The 24,412-nt window shown below is 40.6% G+C and overlaps 1 protein-coding gene across 1 annotated transcript in view; it reads right to left on the reverse strand.

The window, feature by feature from the left end:
- Window positions 1–21,219, reverse strand: part of LOC131998412 (cell adhesion molecule DSCAML1-like) — a gene marked incomplete at its 3' end in the record, with an annotated part of 54,264 nt that extends 33,045 nt beyond the window's left edge. The window contains 2 exon segments of the mRNA XM_059370703.1: window positions 8,594–8,755; window positions 21,123–21,219. Of these exon segments, the coding sequence (XP_059226686.1) occupies window positions 8,594–8,755; window positions 21,123–21,219 (259 nt within the window).
- Window positions 21,220–24,412: the final 3,193 nt, after the last annotated feature.

Here is a 24,412-nt window from a genome sequence, read left to right on the forward strand (position 1 = left end):
TATATCCAAATCTGCACCAAGCAGGGCAAAATTGACTAAGGATGTCGGGGGGCCAAACACAACTCACTGCTCCAAATTCCACCAAAATCGGTTAATAAATGTGGCTTTTATGGGCCTAAGACCCTAAATCGGAGGATCGGTCTATATGACAGCTATATCCAAATCTGGACCGATCTGGGCCAAATTGACGAAGGATGTCAAGGATTCTGACATAACTCACTGTCCCAAATTTCAGCAAAATCGGATAATAAATGTGGCTTTTATGGGTCTAAGACCCCAAATCGGAGGATCGGTCTATATGGCAGCTATATCCAAATCTGCACCGATCTGGACCAAATTGACTAAGGAGGTCGGGGGGCCAAACACAACTCACTGCTCTAAATTTCAGCCAAATCGAATAATAAATGTGGCTTTTATGGGCCTAAGAACCTAAATCGGAGGATCGATCTATATCCAAATCTATATCCAAATCTGAACCGATCTCAGCGATATTAACGGAGGATGTCGAAGGGCCTAAGGCAACTCACTGTCCCAAATTTCAGCAAAATCGGATAATAAATGTGGCTTTTATGGGCCTAAGACCCTAAATCGGAGGTTCGGTCCATATGGCAGCTATATTTAAATATTGACCGATCTGGGCCAAATTGACGAGGGATGTCGACTGGTCTGGCGCAATTCACTGTCCCAAATTTTAGCAAAATCGGACATTAAGTGTGGCTTTTATGGGCCTAAGACTCTAAATCGGCAGGTCGGTCCATATGGGGGCTATATCAAGATATAGTCCGATATAGCCCATCTTCAAACTTAACCTGCTTATGAACAAAAATAGAATCTGTGTAAAGTTTCAGCTCAATATCTCTATTTTTAAAGACTGTAGCGTGATTTCAACAGACAGACGGACGGACATGTCTAGATCGTCTCAGATTTTTATGCTGATCAAGAATATATATACTTTACTGGGTCGGAAATGGATATTTCGATGTGTTGCAAACGGAATGACAAAACGAATATACCCCCATCCTTCGGTGGTGGGTATAAAAATCAATTTGTGTTTGTTTGTAGGTTTGTTTGTTTGTGTGTTCCTTATAGACTCAGAAACGGCTGAACCGATTTTCATGAAATTTTCACAGATGGTTTACAATGATCCTGTGATGAAAGTAGGGTACTACATTTTTTTATATCTGGAGAGGGGGGGCGGACCCTCCTAATTACCCCAATTTTCAGAAACGCTAGATCTCGGAGATGGGTGGTGCGATTTAAGCGAAATTTTGTGTGCTCTCATATAGTACTCTAAAATTAAAAATTTGGTATCCAAATTTCGGATGGGGTAACTAAGGGGGCCGCCCCACCCTAAAACTTACCAAACATATATATAGACCAATCACGACAATATGGGACTCAAATGAAAGGTATTTACCATAAGAAAACGTATCTGATATCCAATTGTCCGATCAAGTGCTAGGGGGACCACCCCAAGCCCCAAAACACCCCTAAATCGGACATATTTACCGACCATGGCAATATGGAACTCAAATGAAAGGTAGAGTAGAGTACGAATACGAATCTGATATCCAAATTTGGGACCACGTATCTAGAGGTCCATCCCTTCCCCAAAAACCCTCCAAACAAGACTTATATACTGACCATGGCAATATGGGGCTTAAATAAAAGGTATTTGAGTGTAGAATACGAATCTGATGTCCAGATGTGGGACCAAGTGTTTGAGGGGCCGCCCATCCCCGAGAACATCCCCCAAAGAAGACAAATTTACAACCATAGCAAAATGGGACTCAAATGAAAGGTCTTTGGGAGTAAAGCACGAGTCTGTCATCAATATTCGGGAAAAGTGTCTACGGATCCACCCCACCCCTACCAAACCACCCAAATAGGCAGTATTTGCTGGCTATTGCAATATGAGGCTCAAATAAGAGGGTTTTTAGAGTAGAACACGAATCCGATATATATTTTCAAGGCCAACTCACTGAGTGGCCGCCCATTCCTCAAAATTCAGCCCAAGGTCATGCTTGCGGACTTTGGAAATATGGGGCTTAAATTAAAGATATTTGAGAGTAGACCCCGTATCTGATATCAACATTCGGGACCAACTGTCTAGGCGACGTCCCACCACTATAACAAACCCCAAATAGGACGTATTTGCTCACCAAAACATTTTTGATCTTAAAGAAAGTGGAACTAAAAATTTTTAGTTTTTAGGGACAATACCCCAAACCGGGCATATTTGCTGACTTTTGCAATAAGGAGTTTAAATGAGATTAGAAAACGAATTTGATATCCATTTTTGAGGCCAATGGCAATATGGGGTTCAAATAAATGATATCTAGATATATGAGAATAGAGCACGTTGCTGATATATTTTCCGGACTTAGTATTTGGGGGACCACCACACTCCCCAAAACGCGCCTTAATCGGTCTTATTTACCGACCATGTCATTGTGGAACTTAAATGAAAGGTATTGGGGGTAGAGCAAGAATTGATATCCACTTTCGGAACCAATTTTCTAGGGGTCTACCCCTTCCCCAAAATATCCCACAAACGGCAATTTTCTATTGACCATCGCAATATGTGCCTAAATAAAGGTATTTGGGAGTAGAATACGAATTTGATATCCAAATGTACGACCACGGATTTAGGGCATCACCTCTTCCCCAAAACACCCCCCCAAGGGTAAAAATTTTTCGACCATCTCAATATGTGTCTCAAATGAAAGGTATTTGAGATTAGAAAACACTTTCGGGACCAATTTTCTGGGGGTCTGCCCCTTTCCCAAAATACCCCACAAACAGCAATTTTTTAGTGACCATCGCAATATGGGGCTTTAATAAAGGTATTTGGGAGTAGAATACGAATTTGATATCCAAATGTAGGACCATGTATTTCGGGCATCACCCCTTCCCCAAAACACCCCCCAAAGGGTAAACATTTTTCGACCATGCCAATATGTGGCTCTAGAGTGCGCAATTCCTATCCGATTTGGCTGAAATTTTGCATGACGTTTTTTATTGTTACTTTCAAGAACTGTGTCAAATAAGATTCAAATCGGTTCATAACCTGATATAGCTGTCATATAAACCGATCTGAGACCTTGACTTCTTGAGTCTCTTGTGGTCGCAATTATTATCCGATTTGCCTGAAATTTTGTATGACGGATCCTCTCATGACCATCAACATACGTGTTTATTATGGTCTGAATCGGTTTATAGCCTGATACTGCTCCCATATAAATCGATCTCTCTATTTTACTTCTTGAGCCCCCAAAGGGCTCAATTCTTATTCAAATTGGCTGACATTTTACACAGGTCTCCAACATATAATTTAACCGGACCATATCTTGATATCGCTCTAATAGCAGAGCAAATCTTTTCTTACATCCTTTTTGCCTAAGAAGAGATGCAGGGAAAAGAACTCGATAAATGCGATTCTTGGTGGAGGATGTATAAGATTCGGCCCGGCCGAACTTAGCACGCTTTTATTTGTTATTAGTCTCGGACCGGCCGAACTTAATCCGTTTTTACTTGCGATCCATTCGAATATTCCCTTCATCGTCATATATATGCATGCACGTACGGCCTCTGCCTCATCGGTGGGGTAAAAACGGAAAGCAAATGTGTGCCAAAGTAACAAAACAGTGGACAACATGGAAATTCCCACATGATGACATGAAAACATTTTCCAATAAATGTCAAGCAGTCCGAAACATAATACCAAGTGGAGACAACGAACACCGAACGAAACACTCCATGGCAACAGCAAAGCCATACGTTTCCTTTCGTATCGCATGGCATTCAACAAAACTATACAATGGCACTGTGGCACAGACAGACAGCTTGTTGTGTCACAATAAGCGATGAGCAGAAACATTAAATGTATGCCGTACAAAATAATTGAAATCACCATGAGGCAGTGCCATACCAGACCACCATCATCATAGCAATAGAGAAGGTATTCACTATTCACACTTCTCCCCACCGTGCTGGGCTCTTAGCCATTCACCTATCTATGGCAGACTCGAAATATACAAAAAAGAGTATTCTCAGTGTCACTGCAGGTGCTTTGGATCGTATATTGCCTGAAAGAATGTAGTTTTTGTATGAAATGTTTGTGCTAGACAGAATGGATAAAAGAAAATTTGCATTCTGGGAAAACATATGCATTTACAGAGATGCGTTTTGTATGCTTCAGCACTAAAGCTGAAAATCAAATTAGAATGTTTGTGCAACTGGTTTTGAAGTTATGTATGGGCTGGGCATTTTTGTAAGCCACATCTTTTGAATATAAAAATAAATCTCATGAAAATCGATATGAAACATCTTTTGAATACCTTCTTCCAAACGTTTTAGAAAAAAATTGTTTATATATTGGGTTGCCCAAAAAGTAATTGCGGATTTTTCATATAGTCGGCGTTGACAAATTTTTTCACAGCTTGTGACTCTGTAATTGCATTCTTTCTTCTGTCAGTTATCAGCTGTTACTTTTAGCTTGCTTTAGAAAAAAAAGTGTAAAAAAAGTATATTTGATTAAAGTTCATTCTAAGTTTTATTAAAAATGCATTTACTTTCTTTTAAAAAATCCGCAATTACTTTTTGAGCAACCCAATAGTTTTTTATTTCATTATTATTTTTGGTAATTTAACTTTTTTCTTCAAAATTGTCCCTTTCACTTAAATGTTGCAATTTACGAGCCATTTAAGCTATGCAATTTGACTTTCCCTCCTCCCATAGGTATTTAACAGATGTCGGAAACTGAAACATAAGCACGCACCGGAAGGAAAGAAAATGCGCAAACATAAATTTTAACAAACGGATAAACACCGACATATCCTTCCCTTCTCTCCCCTATCGGCCCCACCAACATCAGTGAAAATAGTAAAACCCACCGTTACCAAATATGAGAGGCAAACAAAAAAAAATAAAAACAAGACAGTTCCCACAACTGACCATTACTGCAGAGGATTGAGAGACTGATACTGCCACTGGATAATACAGTGAAGGCGTAGTAAAAACTATAACCACTACAACGTTGCCATAGCGAAAGAATACCTCATATGTGTAAAAAAAAAAGCAAAAAAAAACAGCATGAACACAATACGGCGGAAGCAAATACACCGACACCGCCATGACCACCGCAAAATATACTACGAAACAACAACAAAACTATTTATTTGGACACTATAAATGCACTCTAGCATACACATACCAACAAACACACACACACACACACACACACATTTATATAGTTTCATGTATATTGATACCCGTTGAGACTAAAATAAGCAGTAGCAGCAGCAGTCCATTCATCTGGACTTTTACACATCTCGCCATGGCAATATGCATGTGTGTGTGTGTGTATGAAAAATCGTCTGCATGCATGTGTATTTCAGATGTGGTCCATTAATAAACAAATCTTTAGTTCAACCATATGCTTGTCAGTAGGGAAAAAGGGGATGGAATTCAATTGAAAAATGCATAAAAGAGGAGTGAGTGTAAGTCATATCCCCATCAAAGGGCAATGGATAAAAATGCTGTGCTATTGGAGCTATATCAGATTATGGATCGATTCGGGCCATATATAGTTTGATTTTGGAGACCAGAGTATAAGTTATTGTGTAAAATTTCAGCCAATTCGGATAAGAATTACACTCTATAGGGGATCAAGAACTAAATTTGCGAGATCGATTTTTATGGGAGCTATATCAGCTAATGTACCAATTCGGACGATATTTGACAAGAACGTAAAAGATCATAGGAGAAGTCATTGTGCAAAATGCGAATAAGAACTGCGCCGTCCAAAGTTCAAGTGGTATAATCGGGAGTTCGGTTAATATGTGAGTTATATCAGGCTTTGGACTGATGCGGACCATACTTGGCTCGCTTTATTGATATAGGCAGGCCGTCAGATGGACCGAAACGGCTAAACTGACTAAGAATCTTAAGACGATCAAAAAAATATACTAATTTCATCATTCTAATTGTAACACCTCGGAATATGCGTCTAAAACCCCATAAAGTATATATTTTCTTGATCGTCATGACATGTTAAGTCGAACTAGCCATGTCCGTCCGACTGTCCGTCCGTCTGTCCGTCCGTCTGTCCGTGCGTCTGTCCGTCCTCCCGTCCGTCTGTCCGTCCTCCCGTCCGTCTGTCCTTCCTCCTGTCCGTCCGTCCATCTGTCCGTCCGTCCATCTGTCCGTCCGTCCATCTGTCCGTCCGTCCATCTGTCCGTCCGTCCATCTGTCCGTCCGTCCATCTGTCCGTCCGTCCATCTGTCCGTCCGTCCATCTGTCCGTCCGTCTGTCCGTCCTCCCGTCCGTCTTTCCGTCCTCCCGTCCGTCTGTCCGTCCTCCCGTCCGTCTGTCCGTCCTCCCGTCTGTCTGTCCGTCCTTCCGTCCGTCCGTCCGTCCATCTATCCGTCCGTCTGTCCGTCCGTCTGTCCGTCCATCTGTCCGTCCGTCTTTCCGTCCGTCTTTCCGTCCGTCTGTCCGTCCGTCTGTCCGTCCGTCCGTCTGTCTGTCTGTCCGTATATCCGTCCGTCTGTCCGTCCGTCCGTCTGTGCGTTCGTCTGTCTGTTTGTGGTAGGAGTAAACCTAGCCGCTTGAAATTTTGCACAAATACTTGTTATTAGTGTAGGTCAGTTGGGATTGTAAATGAGCCAAATCGGTGCATGTTTTGATATAGCTGCCATATAAACCGATCTTGGGACTTGTCTTCTCCAGCTTTTAGAAGGAGCACTTCTTATCCGATTTGGCTGTTATTTTGCACGTGGTGTTTTGGTATCACTTCTAACATTTGTTCGAAGTATGGTCCAAATCGGTCTATGACCTGATATAGGGGCCATATAAACCCTTCTTGGATCTTAACTTATTGGGCCGCTAAAGGGCCCAATTCTCATCCGATTTGGCTAAAATTTTGTTTTCTGTGTTTTGATATGACTTCCAAAAACTGTGATAAGTATGGCGCAAATCGGTACATAACCTGATATAGCTGCCATATAAACTGATCTGGGATCTTGACTTATTGAGCCTCTAGAGATCGCAATTCTCATCCGATTTGGTACATATTTTGTACAACGGCTTCTCCCATGGCCTTCAACATACGTGTGCAATATGGTCTGAATCGATCTATAGCTTGATACAGCTCTCATATAAACCAATCTCCCGATTTTGCTTCGTGAGCCCCGAATCGGACTATAACTTTAGATAGCTCCTCCTCCTCCACCCTTATTAATTTTTTTTGCCTAAAAAGAGATACTCGACAGATGCGATCCATGGTGGAGGGTATATCAGATTCCGCCCGGCCGAATTTAGCACGATCTTACTTGTTGTGTCTCTTATCAATATTACGAGGTGTTACTCGTACAAATGGAATTTCAAGATTAGTATATCGCCCATCCGCATTCGGACGCCTAAAAGTCAATTAAATCATATCATATACGGGTGGTAGTGTTATATTTGCATTAGAGGCTCGCATAGATTTGCGATAGGTTAAGCGTCTAACCATACAATTGCATTCTGTCTTGGTGGAAGTGCACCGTGCCGACTAGTTCATTATAAAATAAAGCAAATTTTTGGGTTTTAATTCAATTCCAGTTGGGGCTTTAATGCATTTCAATGACTTTGTCAAAGATAACCTGATGATTCCTCTTTGGAATGACAAGAAGGGAGGGTTGTCACCTGGCATCACGGCAAATTGGAGGCGAAAACGAAATTTTTAGCACTTGAACTGTGCCCCATTTAGACTCCAGCCTGATCAATCAATCAAATCTATGGACAAAATCTCATATGGCATTCTGGAGAGCAGCACCGTCTATCTAAATATAGTCCGATCCTAACCATATTTGGGTCGGATGACGGGAGGCTTAAGATAACTCACTGTTTCAAATTTCAGCGAGCAGCACCGCACAGTGGGATAGAATCGAAAAAAAATTATTAAAAAATATGCAATTTTAGAACGGATAAAGACAACTCTACCGAATCGGAAAACGTTAGGGCGGTATTATCGAGATCATGTGCAATATTTCAAGGCCCTAAGTGGACCGGTGAACATGCCGTTGGGTTGTTGAACTTTTCAAAGCAATCTGGATGGTTCAACGGTAGAAACTAGAAGGCATCTTCCTTCTCCTATTGCTGGGGAAACACAGTGGAGCGTCTAAGTGGGTCTGATGGCTGACTGCCACTTAAACCTAACCTAACTAACCAAATCGTGCATTGGGAACTAAAAATGCCTCTTTTCAACCTCGGTAAATTCTTTTGTTTCCCCTAACTATTTTTACCAAATTGTGCTTGCTTTATTCTCAAACAACATAAAATGGCATTCCAATGGTCTTAAATTTATTGCCTTAGTAAAAACAAAAAATAATTTTAAATCATATTAACATTACAGTTTATGCCCTAGAAATCCTATAAAATTCTTTAATATTCCCCCAATCATAAAAAATTCATACTCCACGGATTGTTTATGTGTATTCCTGTGTTCACTTATGCGAAAGGATACGCATACTACAACAAATAAAAAAAAGACTGGGGGAAAAAAACACAATGAAAAATCGTCCACGACGACGACAACAACAATACTCACCAACATCCGACAGATCCGGTAACAGCATCTCCTCACCGCGTTGCCAACTGGCCACTTTGACATATGCACGCACATAGTCCGGTATAGCGCACTTAATCAATGCGGAATTCCCCAAAAAGACTTCGGTGTTTTCCACGTGCACGTGGAATTGTCGGCGTACCACTAAAATACAAAAAAAAAAAAAAAAATGGAAAACAAAAAGTGAGAACACACATACATATATTGTATATAACCAATATGAAAGTATCGGAGTGTAGTTATTTTCAAAGCGTATTAGGTTGAGCTGTAAATTTAAGGGTTTAATCTTCTTATATATAAAATTCAAGTTGTGTTTGTTTGTTTGTGGGTTTGTTTGTTTTTTTCCGCATAGACTCACAGATTGTGTATCTAATTTTTTGATATCGGGAGGGGAGCGGACCCTCCCCTTTACCCAATAAATACTACCCAAAAATAAAAGAGTACCGATCGGGACAATATGAGATTCAAATCAAAGGTATTCAAGAATAGAGTACGAATTTTATAATAAAAGTTTGTTCTAAGTACCCATCGGGATGCCCCAGCCCCATAACCCCTTAAAATAGGTTTATTTGACTGTCATGACAATATGGGAATTAAATGAAAGGTATTCGGGAGTAGATTACGAATATGGCCAGGAAATAGGAATAGGATTTATAATTTTTCACTATCGGAAGGGGGACGGACCCTCCCCCTTATGCCAAAAACGCAACCCAAAACCAAAAGTGGACCGATAAGGACAATATGGCTATCAAACGAAAAGTATGCAGGAGTAGATAATGAATCTGGCATACAAATTCATGTCGAAGTATAGGGGATCACCCCACCCCCACAAAAACGCCCAAAATGGGCCCATTAGCCAATCAATGATATATGGGATTCGGTTTGTTTGTTCCGTATAGACTGAAAAATGGCAGAACGGATTTTTCTCGAAATTTTCGCATATTGTGTAGCTTGGTCTGGAAGGAAACATAGGCTATATAATTTTTCGGTATCGGAAGGGGGACGGACCCTCCCCCTCATGCCAAAAACACATCCCAAAATCAAAAGTCGACCGATCGGGACAATATAGGTATCAAATGAAAGTTATTAGAGAGTAGAACACGAATATGGTATTAAAATTTGAGTCTAAGTACCCATCGGGCCGCCCCAACCCCAAAAGTCCCCCAAACAGACATATTGGCCGTTTATTTCAATATGGGACTTAAATAAAAGGTATTCGGGAGTAGATTACGAATATGGCCAGGAAGTAGGAATAGGCTTTATAATTTTTTGATAACGGAAGGGGGCGGACCCTCCATCGTTACCCCGAAAATACCACCCAAATCAAAAGTGGATGGAAAAAGACAATATGGGTATCAAATGAAAAGTATGCGGGAGTAGATAACGAATCTGGCATACAAATTGGTGTCAAAGGGCCACCCCAACCCCAAAACTCCCCGAAACAGACATATTGGATGTTCATTTCAATATGGGACTTAAATGAAAGGTATTCGGGAGTAGATTACGAATCTGGCATACAAAATCAGATCGAAGTATAGGGGGTCACTCCACCCCTCAAAAACGCCATTAGACCCATTATGACTATATGATACTTGGCTGAACCGATTTTCTTAAAATTTTCATAGATTGTGTACGTTTGTCTCGAAGGAAACATAGGCTATATATTTTTGGGAATCGGGTAGGGGCGGATCCTCCTCCTTACCCCAAAAACGCCACCCATATCCGAAAGTGGTCGGATGGGCACAATAAGGGTATCAAATGAAAGGTATTGGAGACCAGAAAACTTGGGTGCAAGTACCCAGAGGGCCCCCCAACCCCAAAACTCCTCTAAACAGATATATTGGAAGTTCATGTCAATATGGGACTCAAATGAAAAGTATTAGGCAGTAGATTGCTAATATGGCATAAAACATTAGGTCCAAGTAATGGGAGGTCGCCCACACCCAAATACCCCCAAATGGGCATATTAGCCGACCACGGCTATATGGGACTCATATGAAAGGTATTAGGGAGTAGATTACGAATATGACATTAAAATATGCGTTCAAGTCTAGGAGGCGCATTTCCTCCTAAAAATACATCAAATAGGTTATTTGACCCATAATGACAATATGGGACTCAAATGAAAGGTATTAGGCAGAAGATTACAAATACGGCATAAAACATTAGGCCCAAGTAATGGGAGGTCGCCCACCCCCAAATTCCCCCAAATGGGCATATTAGCCGACCATGGCTATATGGGACTCAAATGAAAGGTATTAGGGAGTAGATTACGAATATGATATAAAAATTTGAGTTCAAGTCTAGGTGGCGCTTTTCCTCCTAAAGATACATCAAATGGGTTATTTGACCCATTATTACAATATGAGACTCAAATGAAAGATATTTGAGAGTAGAAAACGAATTTGATAGCCAATTTTGGACCCAAGTGTTTTTGAGTTACGCCCTACAGCACCCCCTAAACTTAACTTCATTACCGTTGGAAATAAAGAACGAATTTGATATCTATTTTCAGTGCAAAGTGCCGGTGGCCTCCCCAGACCCAAAAAACCCTCCAAATGGTTCATATTTAACGGCCATGGCAATATGGGGTTCAAAATTAAAGGGATTTGGAAGTGCAGCACGAATTTGATATCCATATATGAGTCGAGATTTCTGAGGTCCCATCCCTCCCCTTATGAGAAAATTACCCTATAAAAAGGAGGTCCCTTATCAATGAGCCTAAAACTTGAATCGGACTGCACTCATTGATATGTGAGAAGTTTGCCCCTGTTCCTTTGTGGAATGTTCATGGGCAAAATTTGCAATTTTACCTTAAGGAAGAACATTACCACCACCAATCGAAAAGGTGCAAATTCTCACACATCAATGAGTGTTTTCCGATTCAAGTTTAAACTCAATGATTAGGGACCTTTTTTTGTAGCCGCGTCCGAACGGCGTCCCGCAGTGCGACACTTCTTTGGGAAACATTTTTTAAATGACAATGCATGGCATTGTACCTCGCAAACATTAAGAGGGGATAAACACCGCTTTGTCCGATGTTCTCGCTAGGATTCGAACGCGTTCAGCGTCATAGGCTACAATGGCACGAATTCGATATCCGCATTCAGGGTGAAGTGTCCCCACCCTAAAAACATATTAGAGAATTAACAAGTAAAAGCGTGCTAAGTTCGGCCGGGCCGAATCTTATATACCCTCCACCATGGATCGCATTTGTCGAGTTCTCTTCCCGGCATCTCTTCTTAGGCAAAACAGGATATAAGAAAAGATTTGCTCTGCTATTAGAGCGATATCAAGATATGGTCCTATTTGGACCACAATTAAATTATATGTTGGAGACCTGTGTAAAATGTCAGCCAATTCGAATAAGAATTGCGCTCTTTGTGAGCTCAAAAAGTAAAATAGAGAGATCGATTTATATGGGAGCTGTATCGGGCTATGGTCCGATTCAGATCATAATAAACACGTATGTTGATGGTCATGAGAGAATCCGTCGTACAAAATTTCAGGCAAATCGGATAATAATTGCGACCTCTAGAGGCTCAAGAAGTCAAGATCCCAGATCGGTTTATATGGCAGCTATATCAGGTTATGAACCGACTTGTACTTTATTTGCCATAGTTGTTGAAAGTAACAATAAAAAACGTCTTGCGAAATTTCAGCCAAATCGGATAGGAATTGCGCCCTCTAGAGGCTCAAGAAGTCAAGACCCAAGATCGGTTTATATGACAGCTATATAAGGTTATAGATCGATTTGAACCATACTTGGCACAGTTGTTGGATATCGTAACAAAACACGTCATGCAAAATTTCATTCCAATTGGATAAGAATTGCGCCTTCTAGAGGCTCAAGAAGTCAAAACCCAAAATCGGTTTATATGGCAGCTATATCAGGTTATGAACCGATTTGAACAATACTTGGCACAGTTGTTGGATATCATAACAAAACACGTCGTGCAAAATTTCATCCCAATCGGATACGAATTGCGCACTCTAGAGGCTCAAGAAGTCAAGACCCAAGATCGGTTTATATGGCAGCTATATCAGGTTATAAACCGATTTGAACCATACTTGGCACAGTTGTTGGATATCATAACAAAACACGTCGTGCAAAAGTTCATTCTGATCGGATAAGAATTGCGCACGATAGAGGCTCAAGAAGTCAAGACCCAAGATCGGTTTATATGGCAGCTATATCAGGTTATGGACCGATTTAAACTATACTCGGCACAGTTGTTGGATATCATAGCAAAACACGTCGTGCAAAATTTCATTCCAATCGGATAAGAATTGCGCACTCTAGAGGCTCAAGAAGTCAAGACCCAAGATCGGTTTATATGGCAGCTATATCAGGTTATGGACCGATTTAAACTATACTCGGCACAGTTGTTGGATATCATAGCAAAACACGTCGTGCAAAATTTCATTCCAATCGGATAAGAATTGCGCACTCTAGAGGCTCAAGAAGTCAAGACCCAAGATCGGTTTATATGGCAGCTATATCAAAACATGGGCCGATATGGCCCATTTACAATACCAACCGACCTACACTAATAAGAAGTATTTGTGCAAAATTTCAAGCGGCTAGCTTTACTCCTTCGGAAGTTAGCGTGCTTTCGACAGACAGACGGACGGACGGACGGACGGACGGACGGACGGACGGACAGACGGACGGACATGGCTAGATCGACATAAAATGTCGCGACGATCAAGAATATATATACTTTATGGGGTCTCAGACGAATATTTCGAGTAGTTACAAACAGAATGACGAAATTAGTATACCCCCCATCTTATGGTGGAGGGTATAAAAAAGGAGCAGCGAGGTCGTTTCGCAAAAGTTTTTTTTTTTGTAGTGCATTTTGACAGTTGTTCGGGCGAAAACTCGAAGTCAGTGCTAGGCTTAAGAAAAAAATTTTTTTAAACAAAAATTTTTAAAACTTTTATTAAAGGGAAAATTAAATTAAAATTTTTTCTCTAAAAAAAGATTTCATTTAGCACTATTTAAGGGAAATTTTCGAACATTTGCCAATCATTTTTTCTTTGTAGCAAATAGATTTGAGATTTTGTTTGTTCAGATCGTCCCACTCCAAAGTTGTATTCTTTTTGTCTGCAAAAAAAAATGTCCATGCCCATTCCCTGTCCAGTGTATCCTAGTAAACTTAACACTCCCCATCAACATCAATGTTTTTATATACATGTGTATATAAACTGCCACTACTGCGATAGTAAATTTACATTGTTATGCCGGAATAAGAGACAACAGCGACAAAAAGGCGAACAAATACAGCAGAACATGCAGCGGCAGCCCACTGCATGAAACGGCAATGTTGTGTTAAAACAAAAGTGTTATTTCCGGTTATGAGCGAAAGGACATAAACAGTTCACACAGCCACAGGAACTGTACAAAAGGAGGGCGAGAGAGAGAGAGAGAGAGGAAACCAAGCGCAACTATAGCTGGGCAAATAAACAAACCATGGCATAAATATCAACAACTACACAAACACCTACCAATGGCTGGCATGAGCAGTAAGGATTAACAGGTCCTCAACTGAATATTTTAAATTGAAAAAACAAAATAAAATCTAAAACTAACATCAGTTGGAATAATCTGTTCTGCAAAAAAAAAACGCCACTACAGCAACAACTAACAATTGTTGTTCGCGAGCTTCTGCTTAGTTGTGGGGGGGGGTTGAACTGAAGTTTTGTCTATGAAAGTCAATGACCAATGCCGCCAACAATGCACTCCCCATGCAAGGCTGTCCCCCTTTATGGTTTTGTTGGGTGTTAGGATTTTGTTGTATTTTCCCAGCTTAAACTTCGTCCACCGACAATAGCCAAATTGAATTTGAACTTTTGTGCACTTGAAACTTTAGCTGGAGTCATGTAATTGGTCATGGGATTTTGGTAAAAGAAACTCTCCTAATTGGTCTAGTTAAGCATGAACTTTTTTCTTCTTCTTCCTGCTTGGGAATAGAGTTTAGGGGAATTTTTGTGGAATAAAACTTTTATTTGGTATCATATTTGGGGAAAAAGGAGTTTTTTTACGTGTGGGTACAAAAAGGCTTTTTGTTCATTTTAAATATCTAAATGGAACGCTTTTTTCGATTCTAGACAGAGAAATAAAAACCGATTTGATAAACAAACGGGCCCGCTCCGCTGCGCCTTCTTTAACTCTGTAATATCTATTTAGGGTGGGGAGACTTCGCCCTAAGTGTGGATATCGTGTTACTGTAGCCTATGTCCGCCTATGATGGTGAACGCCTTCGTTCGAATCTTGCGGCAGAACTTCGGACAAAATTTAAAGCGGTGGTTATCCCCTCTTAATGCTGGCGACATATGCGAGGTACCATACCATATATGGTCATGTAAAAAATTCTCCCCAAAGAGGTGTCGCACTACGGCACATCGTATGGACTCGACTATAAAAAAGTTCCTTTATCGTCGATAAACTCCACTTGAATCGAAAAGCACTCATTGATGTATGAAAAGTTTGATCCTGCTCGGTTTCTAAGCAAATTTTTAGTCTACTCCCAAATGCCTTTCCTTTGAGCCCCATATAACTCTATTGGTAAATATTTCGGGTTTAAGGGGTATTTTGGGGGTGGTCACTTGGCCATCAAAGTAAATATGAGATTCGTGCTCTACTTTCCAAAAACATTTCGTATGAGTCCCATAATGGCATGATCGGTAAATAAGTTGTGTTTGATGGTGGGGTAGACCCCAGAGTCTTTGTCCCGAAAATGAATATAGATTTCCCGAAAATCAATGAATATAATGGGGAGGTATCTTGGAGTGGAGCCATGTGTTCCCCAAACACATGGCTCTATATTGCCGTGATTGGTATATATATCTATTAGGCGGGTTTTGGGCTGTCCCCGCGGCACCCGTCCCCAATAATAAAAACCATTTTTTTTTTTGGTGATTGTTAGAGGGCAAAAAATTTTGAACTAATCGCACTACCAATTTCCGAGATCTGGTATTTTCTAAAATTAGGGTAATAAGAAGGGCTTTTTAGGGGAGACATTTCGATTAAAATATGGATATCAAATTCGGGTCCACTCCCTAATCCCTTTATTTTCAACCCCATTTTGTCATGGTTGGTAAGTATGAACCGTTTGGTGGGTGTTTTGGGGCTAGGGACGCCACCAGCACTTTGCCCTAAAAATAGATTTTAAATTCGTTCTTTGCTCCCAAATACCGTTAATTTGAGCCACATATTGCTAAAGTCGGAAATAAAGTTCAGTTTAAGGGGTGATTTAGCGCGTACCCCCAAAATCGGATATCAAATTCGTTTTCTACTTTCAAATACCTTGCATTTGAGTCCCATATTGTCATAATGGGTCAATTAATCTATTCGACGTATTTTTAGGAGGAAAAGAGTCACCTAGACTTGAACGCAAGTTTTAATATGATATTCGTAATCTACTCCCTAATACCTTTCGTTTGAGTCCCATATAGCCATGGTAGGCTAATATGTCCATTTGGGGTGGGCGACCTCCCATTACTTGGACCTGATGTTTTATGCCACATTTGTAATCTACTGCCTAATACTTTTCATTTGAGTTCCATACAGCCATGTTCGGCTAATATGCCCATTTCGGGGAATTTGGGGGTGGGCGCCTTCCCATCACTTGGACCTAATGTTTTATGCCATATTTGTAATCTACTGTCTAATACCTTTCATTTGAGTCCCATATTGACATGAATTTGGAATATATCTGTTTAGAGGTGTTTTGGGGTTGGGGGGCCCCGTGGGTACTTGGACCCAAATTTTACTACCATTTTCATTTTCTGGTCTCCAATACCTTTCATTTGATACCCTTATTGTGCCCGCCGGACCACTTTTGGATATGGGTGGCGTTTTTGGGGTAAGGGGGAGGGTCCGCCCCCACCCGATTTCTAAAAATTATATAGCCTATGTTTCCTTCCAGACAAATGTACACAATCTATGAAAATTTTAAGAAAATCGGTTCAGCCAAGTATCATGTAGTCATAATTGGTCTAATGGGGTTTTTGAGGGGTGGCGTGACCCCCTATACTTCGATCTGATTTTGTATGCCAGATTCGAAATCTACTCCAGAACACCTTTCATTTGAGCCCCATATTGAAATGAAAGTCCAATATGTCTGTTTGGGGGAGTTTTGAGGTTGGGGCGTAACGAAGGGTACTTAGACTTAAAATTTAATGCCAAATTCGTATTCTACCCTCCAATACCTTCCATTTGATACTTATACTGTCCCGATTGGTCCACTTTTGATTTTGGGTTGTGTTTTTGGCATACCGAAAAATATTATAACCTATATTTCCTTCCAGACCAACCTACACAATATGCGAAGATTTCGAGAAAATCGGTTCTGCCATTTTTCAGTCAATACGGGGAAAAAATAGAGAGATCGGTCCATATGGCAGCTATATCCAAGTCTGGACCGATCTGGGCCAAATAGAAGAGGGAAAGGGCCCAACACAACTCACTGTCTCAAATTTTGGCTAAATCGGACAGTAACTGCCCCTTTTATGGGCCCAAAACCTTAAATCGAGAGATCGGTCTATATGGCAGCTAAATCCAAATCTGAACCAATCTGGGCCAAATTAAAGATGGATGTTGAGTGGCCTAACGCAACTCACTGTCCCAAATTTCAGCAAAATCGTATAATAAATGTGGCTTTTATGGGACTAAGACCCGAAATCGGCGGTTAGGTGTATATGGGGGCTATATCAAGATGTAGTCCGATATAGCCCATCTTCGAACTTAACCTGCTAATGGATAAAAAAAAGAAACTGTGCAAAGTTTCAGCTCAATATCTCCATTTTTAAAAACAGTACACTGATCAAGAAGATATATACTTTATAGGGTCGGAAACCGATATTTCGATGTGTTGCAAACGGAATGACAAAATGAATATTCCCCCATTCTTCGGTGGTGGGTATAAAAAGAAGATGCCTTATAGTTTCTACCGTTGAACCATCCAGATCGCCTTAAAAAGCCCAACAACAGGTTCTGCAAAGGTCGTTGTTGGCAACCATCAGTCTACCAGCAGATTTTCCGATTAGACAGTGACCTGTCATGACGAACACAATGACTGAGATGTCTGTTCTACTCAGTGACAGCAAAGCGGTAGACCTCTTCAAGTCTAGATTAGGCCACATAGTTTTGGAATGCTCACAGCCCGCTCTTTGTGACCATCCATCATTCGTTGCCCTTCGGGACTGGTCCTGAAAGCTTAGCTTACATGTGGCTAGAAGCATACCCACAGATTCCAGTTTCCCTGGCGTGTGTAGGGTAGTTTCAAGTCTCGCAAGCTCGTCTGCTTTAGAACTCCCTGGGATGCCTCTGTGGCCCGGCACCCAGAACAGATGAATTTTGAACTGTTCAGCCATCTCGTTGAGAGATCTGCGACAATCGAAGGCAGCTTTTGTGTTCAGAAATACGTTCTCTGGGGATTTAATGGCTGCCTGCCAATTCGAGAATATATTCATGCCAATCATCGTTATGACATTCTATCTTAGCCATTCCAACACTTCCCTAATTGCAAGGATCTCTGATTGATACACACTGCATTGGTCGGGTAACCTCTTCGATATGACCAGTTCTACAATAGATCTTTAGAGTACGCCCCAAAGGCCACCTGGTCGTCTACTGTAGAACCATCCGTATAGAAGTCAATGTAATTTCTATTTCCAGGGATATCGTTGTTCCAATCGGTTCTTTCTAGTGGTACAGTACATTTTATAAAAAATCGGCTCAGGTAGGGTGCATCCACAGTGCCTGGAACTTCGGATATTGTACCAAGTCCGTAGCCGACAAAAAAAGCGGCTCAAGTAGGGTGTAATCCACAGTGCCTGGTACTTCGGATGTTGTACTAAGTCCGTAGCCGCCACATGGCCAAGGAGAAAGCTCCCTTGAACTCACGGCAGTGGTCAGATGTTGTCGTCCTTTGGATCCGGTTGAGTATTGAACAGTAGGTGGACCTTTGAAGCGCCGTCCACCAGACCACAACACCATATAGCATTATAGGTCTGTCAACTGCAATATATACACAGTACATGCTATGCTGTTTAAACCTCAAACTTTTGACAATGGCTCTCTTGCAGGTGTATAGGGCAAGAATTGCCTTTCTGGCCCTTTCGAAAATGTTTGATTTGAAGTTTAATTTCCTGTCCAACAAATCACCCAGGTAATTTGCGCTTTCAGTAAATGGAACCTTCTTTCCTTCCAAGGAGACAGGTGCCACTCAAGATAACTTGTATCTTCTGCTGAAGAGAACAACTTCTGTCTTGCACGAATTTACGGCTAGACCACTGAACTATATCTCTAAGAGTAACCCCAATGACCTCTTCCTGAAAATGCTGGGGAAAGAACTATATTACTTGGCCAAAATCGGTTCAGATTTGGATATAGTTGCCATATAGACGATCTCTCGATTAAAGGTCTTGGGCCCATAAATGGAGCATTTATTATTCGATTTTGGCTGAAATTTAGGACAGATAGTTGCGTTAGGTCCTTCGACATCCTCCTTCATTTTGGCCCAGATCGGTCCAGATTAGGATATAGCTGCCATATGGACCGATCTCTCGATTTAAGGTTTTGGGCCCATAAAAGGCGCATTTATTGCCGATTACACCGAAATTCGGAACAGTGAGTTGCGTTAGGTTTGTTGACAACATTCTGCAATTTTTCCCAGATCAGCTCAGATTTCGATATAGCTGTCATAAAGACCGATCTCCCGACTTAAGGTTTTGGGCCCATAAAGGGCGCAATTAATATCCGGCGTCGCCGAAATTTGGGACAGTAAGTTGTGTTAGGCATTTCGACAGCCCTCTTCAATTTGGCCCAAATCGGTTCAGATTTGGATATTGCTGCCATATAGACCGATCTCTCGATTAAAGGTCTTGGGTCCATAAAAGGCGCATTTATTATTTGATTTAGCTGATATTTAGGACAGATAGTTGCATTAAGTCCTTCGACATCCTTCTTCATTTTGGCCCAGATCGGTCCAGCTTAGGATATAGCTGCCATATAGACCGATCTTTCGATATAAGGTTTTGCGCCCATAAAAGGCGCATTTATTGTCCGATTACGTCAAAATTTGGAATTGTGAGTTGCGTTAGGTTTTTTGACAACTTTTTGCAACTTTTCCCAGATCGGTCCAGATCTCCGATATAGCTCTCATAAAGACTGAACTCTCGATTTAAGGTTTTGGGTCCATAAAGGGCGCATTTAATATCCGATGTCGCCGATATTTGGGACATTGAGTTGTGTTAGCCCCTCCGACAGCCCTCATTAATTTGGCCCAAATCGGTTCAGATTTGGATATAGCTGCCATATAGACCGATCTCTCGATTTAAAGACTTGGCACAAGATAAGGCGCATTTATTATTCGATTTTGCTGAAATTTAGGACAGATATTTGCGTTAGGTCGACATCCTCTTTGATTTTGGCCCAGATCGGTCCAGATTAGGGTACAGCTGTCATAATGACCGATCTCTCGATTTAAGGTTTTGGGCCCATAAAGGGCGCATTTAATATCCGATGTCGCCGAAATTTGGGACAGTGAGTGGTGTTAGGCTTTTTGACAACTTTTTGCAATTTTTCCCAGATCAGTTCAGATTTCGAGATAGCTGTCATAAAGACCGATCTCTCGGTTTAAGGTTTTGGCCCCATAAAGGTCGCATTTAATATTCGATGTCGCCGAAATTTTGGACAGTCAATTTTGTTAGGCCTTTCGACAGCCCTCTTCAATTTGGCCCAAATCGGTTCAAATTTGAATATAGCTGCCATATAGACCGATCTCTCGATTTAAAGCATTAGCCCAATAAAAGGCACATTTATAATCTGATTTCGCTCAAATTTGACCAAGTAATATTGGGTTGCCCAAAAAGTAATTGCGGATTTTTCAAATAGTCGGCGTTGACAAATTTTTTCACAGCTTGTGATTCTGTAATTGTATTCTTTCTTCTGTCAGTTATCAGCTGTTACTTTTAGCTTGCTTTAAAAAAAAGTGTAAAAAAAGTATATTTGATTAAAGTTCATTCTAAGTTTTATTAAAAATGCATTTACTTTCTTTTAAAAAATCCGCAATTACTTTTTGGGCAACCCAATATATGTTAGGCTTTTCGACATCCGAGACGTTTATGGTTTAGATCGGTCTATATTTGGATTTGGTTACCAAAAAGACAAATATTTTGTTCTGAAAAATTGATCAATTTGACTTGTACTTATTAGATAAGTCAACATCCGCGTCGAATTTGGCCCAAATTGGACTATATTTCGATAAAGCTGGAATGTGGGCATAAATTATGCATTTTCCACCAGATTGTGACGAAAGATACCTGAGGTGGTGAGTATTCAAAGTTCGGCCCGGCCGATCTTAATACCTTTTTACTTGTTTCATGTTAATATTCCAAAGTAAATGAGACCGTGTTCCTCTGGTGACCCATCTTTTCAGATCTACGGATCCCAAGCCAATGGTAAAGCATATTTTAGTAACTTAGTTATTAAAAAACTTGCTTATGGTAGTGTTGGTGCCAAGAAGCTCCAACTCCTTCAAAGTTGTCACCAGTTTTGTATTATTGGAAGCACCTTCAATACCACAAAATGCTACCATTGTATATTCCCTGACAGCGAGAACCCGACTAAGTCGTTAAGGGCTGTTTCATTAGACCTGCCCTTATGATACGCATACTTTTGCCGAGACATGCGATCTCCAGGGATTTTTATTTTAAGATATATTTCTATATGCCTCTCCTATGTCTTCAGCATAGAAATCTGAAAATCTTTTACCCTCCTATGGTAAGGTGTTCCTGCTTTTGGAAAGTAAATCGACCTCTGTGTCCCTCCATCCCACAGATATATACGACATGCTGGTACAAGCACAGTATATTTCTCTTAGCTAAGTATCTCATCTATCGGACACAGCTTGTTATTCAACCGATTATACATGATAAGAACCTGGCTATTTAAAGGAGTCGAAACTTTTAATCATTCAAAAGTTTTTCGACCCAAACAAAATTGTCCCTATGCATATCAGTGACAACCTCACATTGTCAGATATAGCGTGTCCTGGGAAATGCATATGAACGAGTAGTTCCAAGTTTTCTTTACTAGACATTGTCCATACATATTCTCTTCCTTGGCCTACAGGCCTCAGACGTATGTTCCACGGAGCTGCAAAATTCCACCCAAGATTTGTTCTGAGCCTTTCTCAGCTAGCCCTTGTATTTTCATAGCTCAGCCTTATAGTCATCCCAATCGTGCGGCGCCATTGTTGTTTGCGCCCTGTTGAAGAGTTTTCTGCAACCGTTCCGAGGCCCACAATGGCAAAAGCTATTTGCCCCTCTGGCTTGGCTCTAAACTCATCCTGCCACAATGATTGTTTCATGACCCATTCAAAAATCTCCGCAGAAGACCATCAAAATCAGTTCAGAATTAGATATAACGCCCATTTTCCACTTGTAGAGTAGGTGTAGAATATACTATAGTCGGCATCGCCCGACTGTTGCCTTTCCTTACTTGTAGGCACGTTGTTACTACAATGGTGCACTGTTACATACCGTTAGAGAACTCCATCAAAACCGGTGAAAATCTAAATAAAGCGTCCATATAATGATATCGCGATATTTACAGTGAAGATGTAGGATATTTTATAGAACTTAGTTACATGTCGTTTCCTATGATTATACCCTACACCACTACTACAGGGTATTATAACTTTGTGAATTAGTTTGTAAGACCCAAAAGGAAGAGAGATTGACCCAATGATAAGTAAAGTGATCGACTCAGATTCGATTTAGCTATATCTGTCTGTCTGTCTGTCTGTCTGGCCGTCTGTCTGTCTGTCTGGCCGTCTGTCTGTCTGTCCGTCTGTCTGTCTGGCCGTCTGTCCATGTTAATTTGTGTTCAAACTACAGGTCACAATTTTCATCCTATCGTCTTCAAATTTGGAATGGGCTTTTATTTCGGCATAGAGACGAAGTCTTTTGAAATTGGAAAAAATCGGTTCAGATTTGGATATAGCTCCCATATATATGTTCGCCCGATTTGCAGTAATACTGCAATAAAATGGTCATTTGTTAACCGATTTTCTGGAAATTTGGCAGGAACGATTTTCTGGATGGGTGAATTTCATAGAAATCGGTTCAGATTTAGATATAGCTCCCATATATATGTATAGCCCGATTTTCACTCCTACAGCCATTGCAAGCGCATTTATTGACCAATCTTTCCAAAATTGTGTACAACGCCTTCCTCAACGACTACCATAATATATGAGAAATTTGCTTGAAATCGGTTCAGATTTAGATATAGCTCCCATATATATGTTCGCCCGATTTGCAGTAATACTGCAATAAAATGGTAATTTGTTAACCGATTTTCTAGAAATTTGGCAGGAACGATTTTCTTATGACTCCCGATATTATAGGTGAATTTCATAGAAATCGGTTCAGATTTAGATATAGCTCTCATATCTATGTATAGGCCGATTTTCACTCCTACGGCCATTGCAAGCGCATTTATTGACCAATCTTTCACAAATTTTCTACAACGCCTTCCTCAATGACTACTATAATATATGAGAAATTTGTTTGAAATCGGTTCAGATTTGAATATAGCTCTCATTTATATATATCGCCCGATTTTCATTTCTAGAACAATTGCAATCGCATTTATTAACCAATTTTCCCAAAACTTTGTACAACACCTTGCTCGACGACTTCCACATTATCTGAGAAGTTTGCTCGAAATCGGTTCAGAATTAGATATAGCTCCCATATATATGTTCGTCAGATTTTGGGTAATTTGCAATAATGTTGTCATTTGTCAACCGTAGTTATTACAGTTTGAACATAATTTTGCTCGCCGAGGTCCATCAAAAATGGTTCAGATTTAGATACAGCTCCCACATTGCACTTATAGGGTAGGTGTAGGGTATTATACAGTCGGCACCGCCCGACTTTTGTCCTTCCTTACTGGATTTTTCCTCACTCTATCTGCATCCTATGGCTATGTGGCAATGCATTTGCTAGTTCTCTCATTAACATATTTAGTCTACTTACATTTCACATTCGATTTGTGGGTCATTTTGTTTAAACAAAAAGCTTTTAATAGAATGAACCCAACGAACTGTTAAATAAATAAATTTGTTTTCTTTCAAAGGTCAAAAGCAAAATAAATCAATGCACTCCATTCAAATGGAAGCGAAAAGCGAATGACTGAGCAAATATATCTATGACAACATGCCCGCTCTACGTTGATAATGTGAAGCTGTGGTTATTCGATGGCGGATAAATTTGCTGATAAAATAGATGCGCAGACAAATGAAGGATATATTTGTTTTTTTTCTGGCTGGCTGAACCAATGATGGCAGGATATTAAAATGAGGGAGGAGTAAGAAAAACAAATCCCTATATATTAAGGTTTCAATTGATTAATTTTTTGCTATTAAATGAGTTTGGGTAAATTAAAATAAAAGTCCTAGCGTGCCTAGGACTGTCATATACTCCGAAAGCCTGGCAGGAGGCAAGGGTGGTGTTTATAACTAAGCCCAGCAAGGCAAGTTATGAGACACCAAAGGCCTACAGACCCATCAGACTTACGTCCTTTCTACTCAAATCTATGAAACGTATTGAGGACACCATGATAAAGAGTATGACATCCAGCGAACTGCTCAAATACAAACAGCATGCCTATGTCAAGGGAAGGTCGGTGGAGACTGCCCTGCACAAAGTTGTGCATTAAATAGAAGAATTATTCGATGCCAAAACGCACACCCTGGCGGTATGCATTGACATCGAGGGGGC

The sequence above is a fragment of the Stomoxys calcitrans genome, unplaced genomic scaffold, assembly GCF_963082655.1.
Source record: "Stomoxys calcitrans unplaced genomic scaffold, idStoCalc2.1 SCAFFOLD_106, whole genome shotgun sequence".
In the NCBI taxonomy this organism is placed as follows: domain Eukaryota; kingdom Metazoa; phylum Arthropoda; class Insecta; order Diptera; family Muscidae; genus Stomoxys; species Stomoxys calcitrans.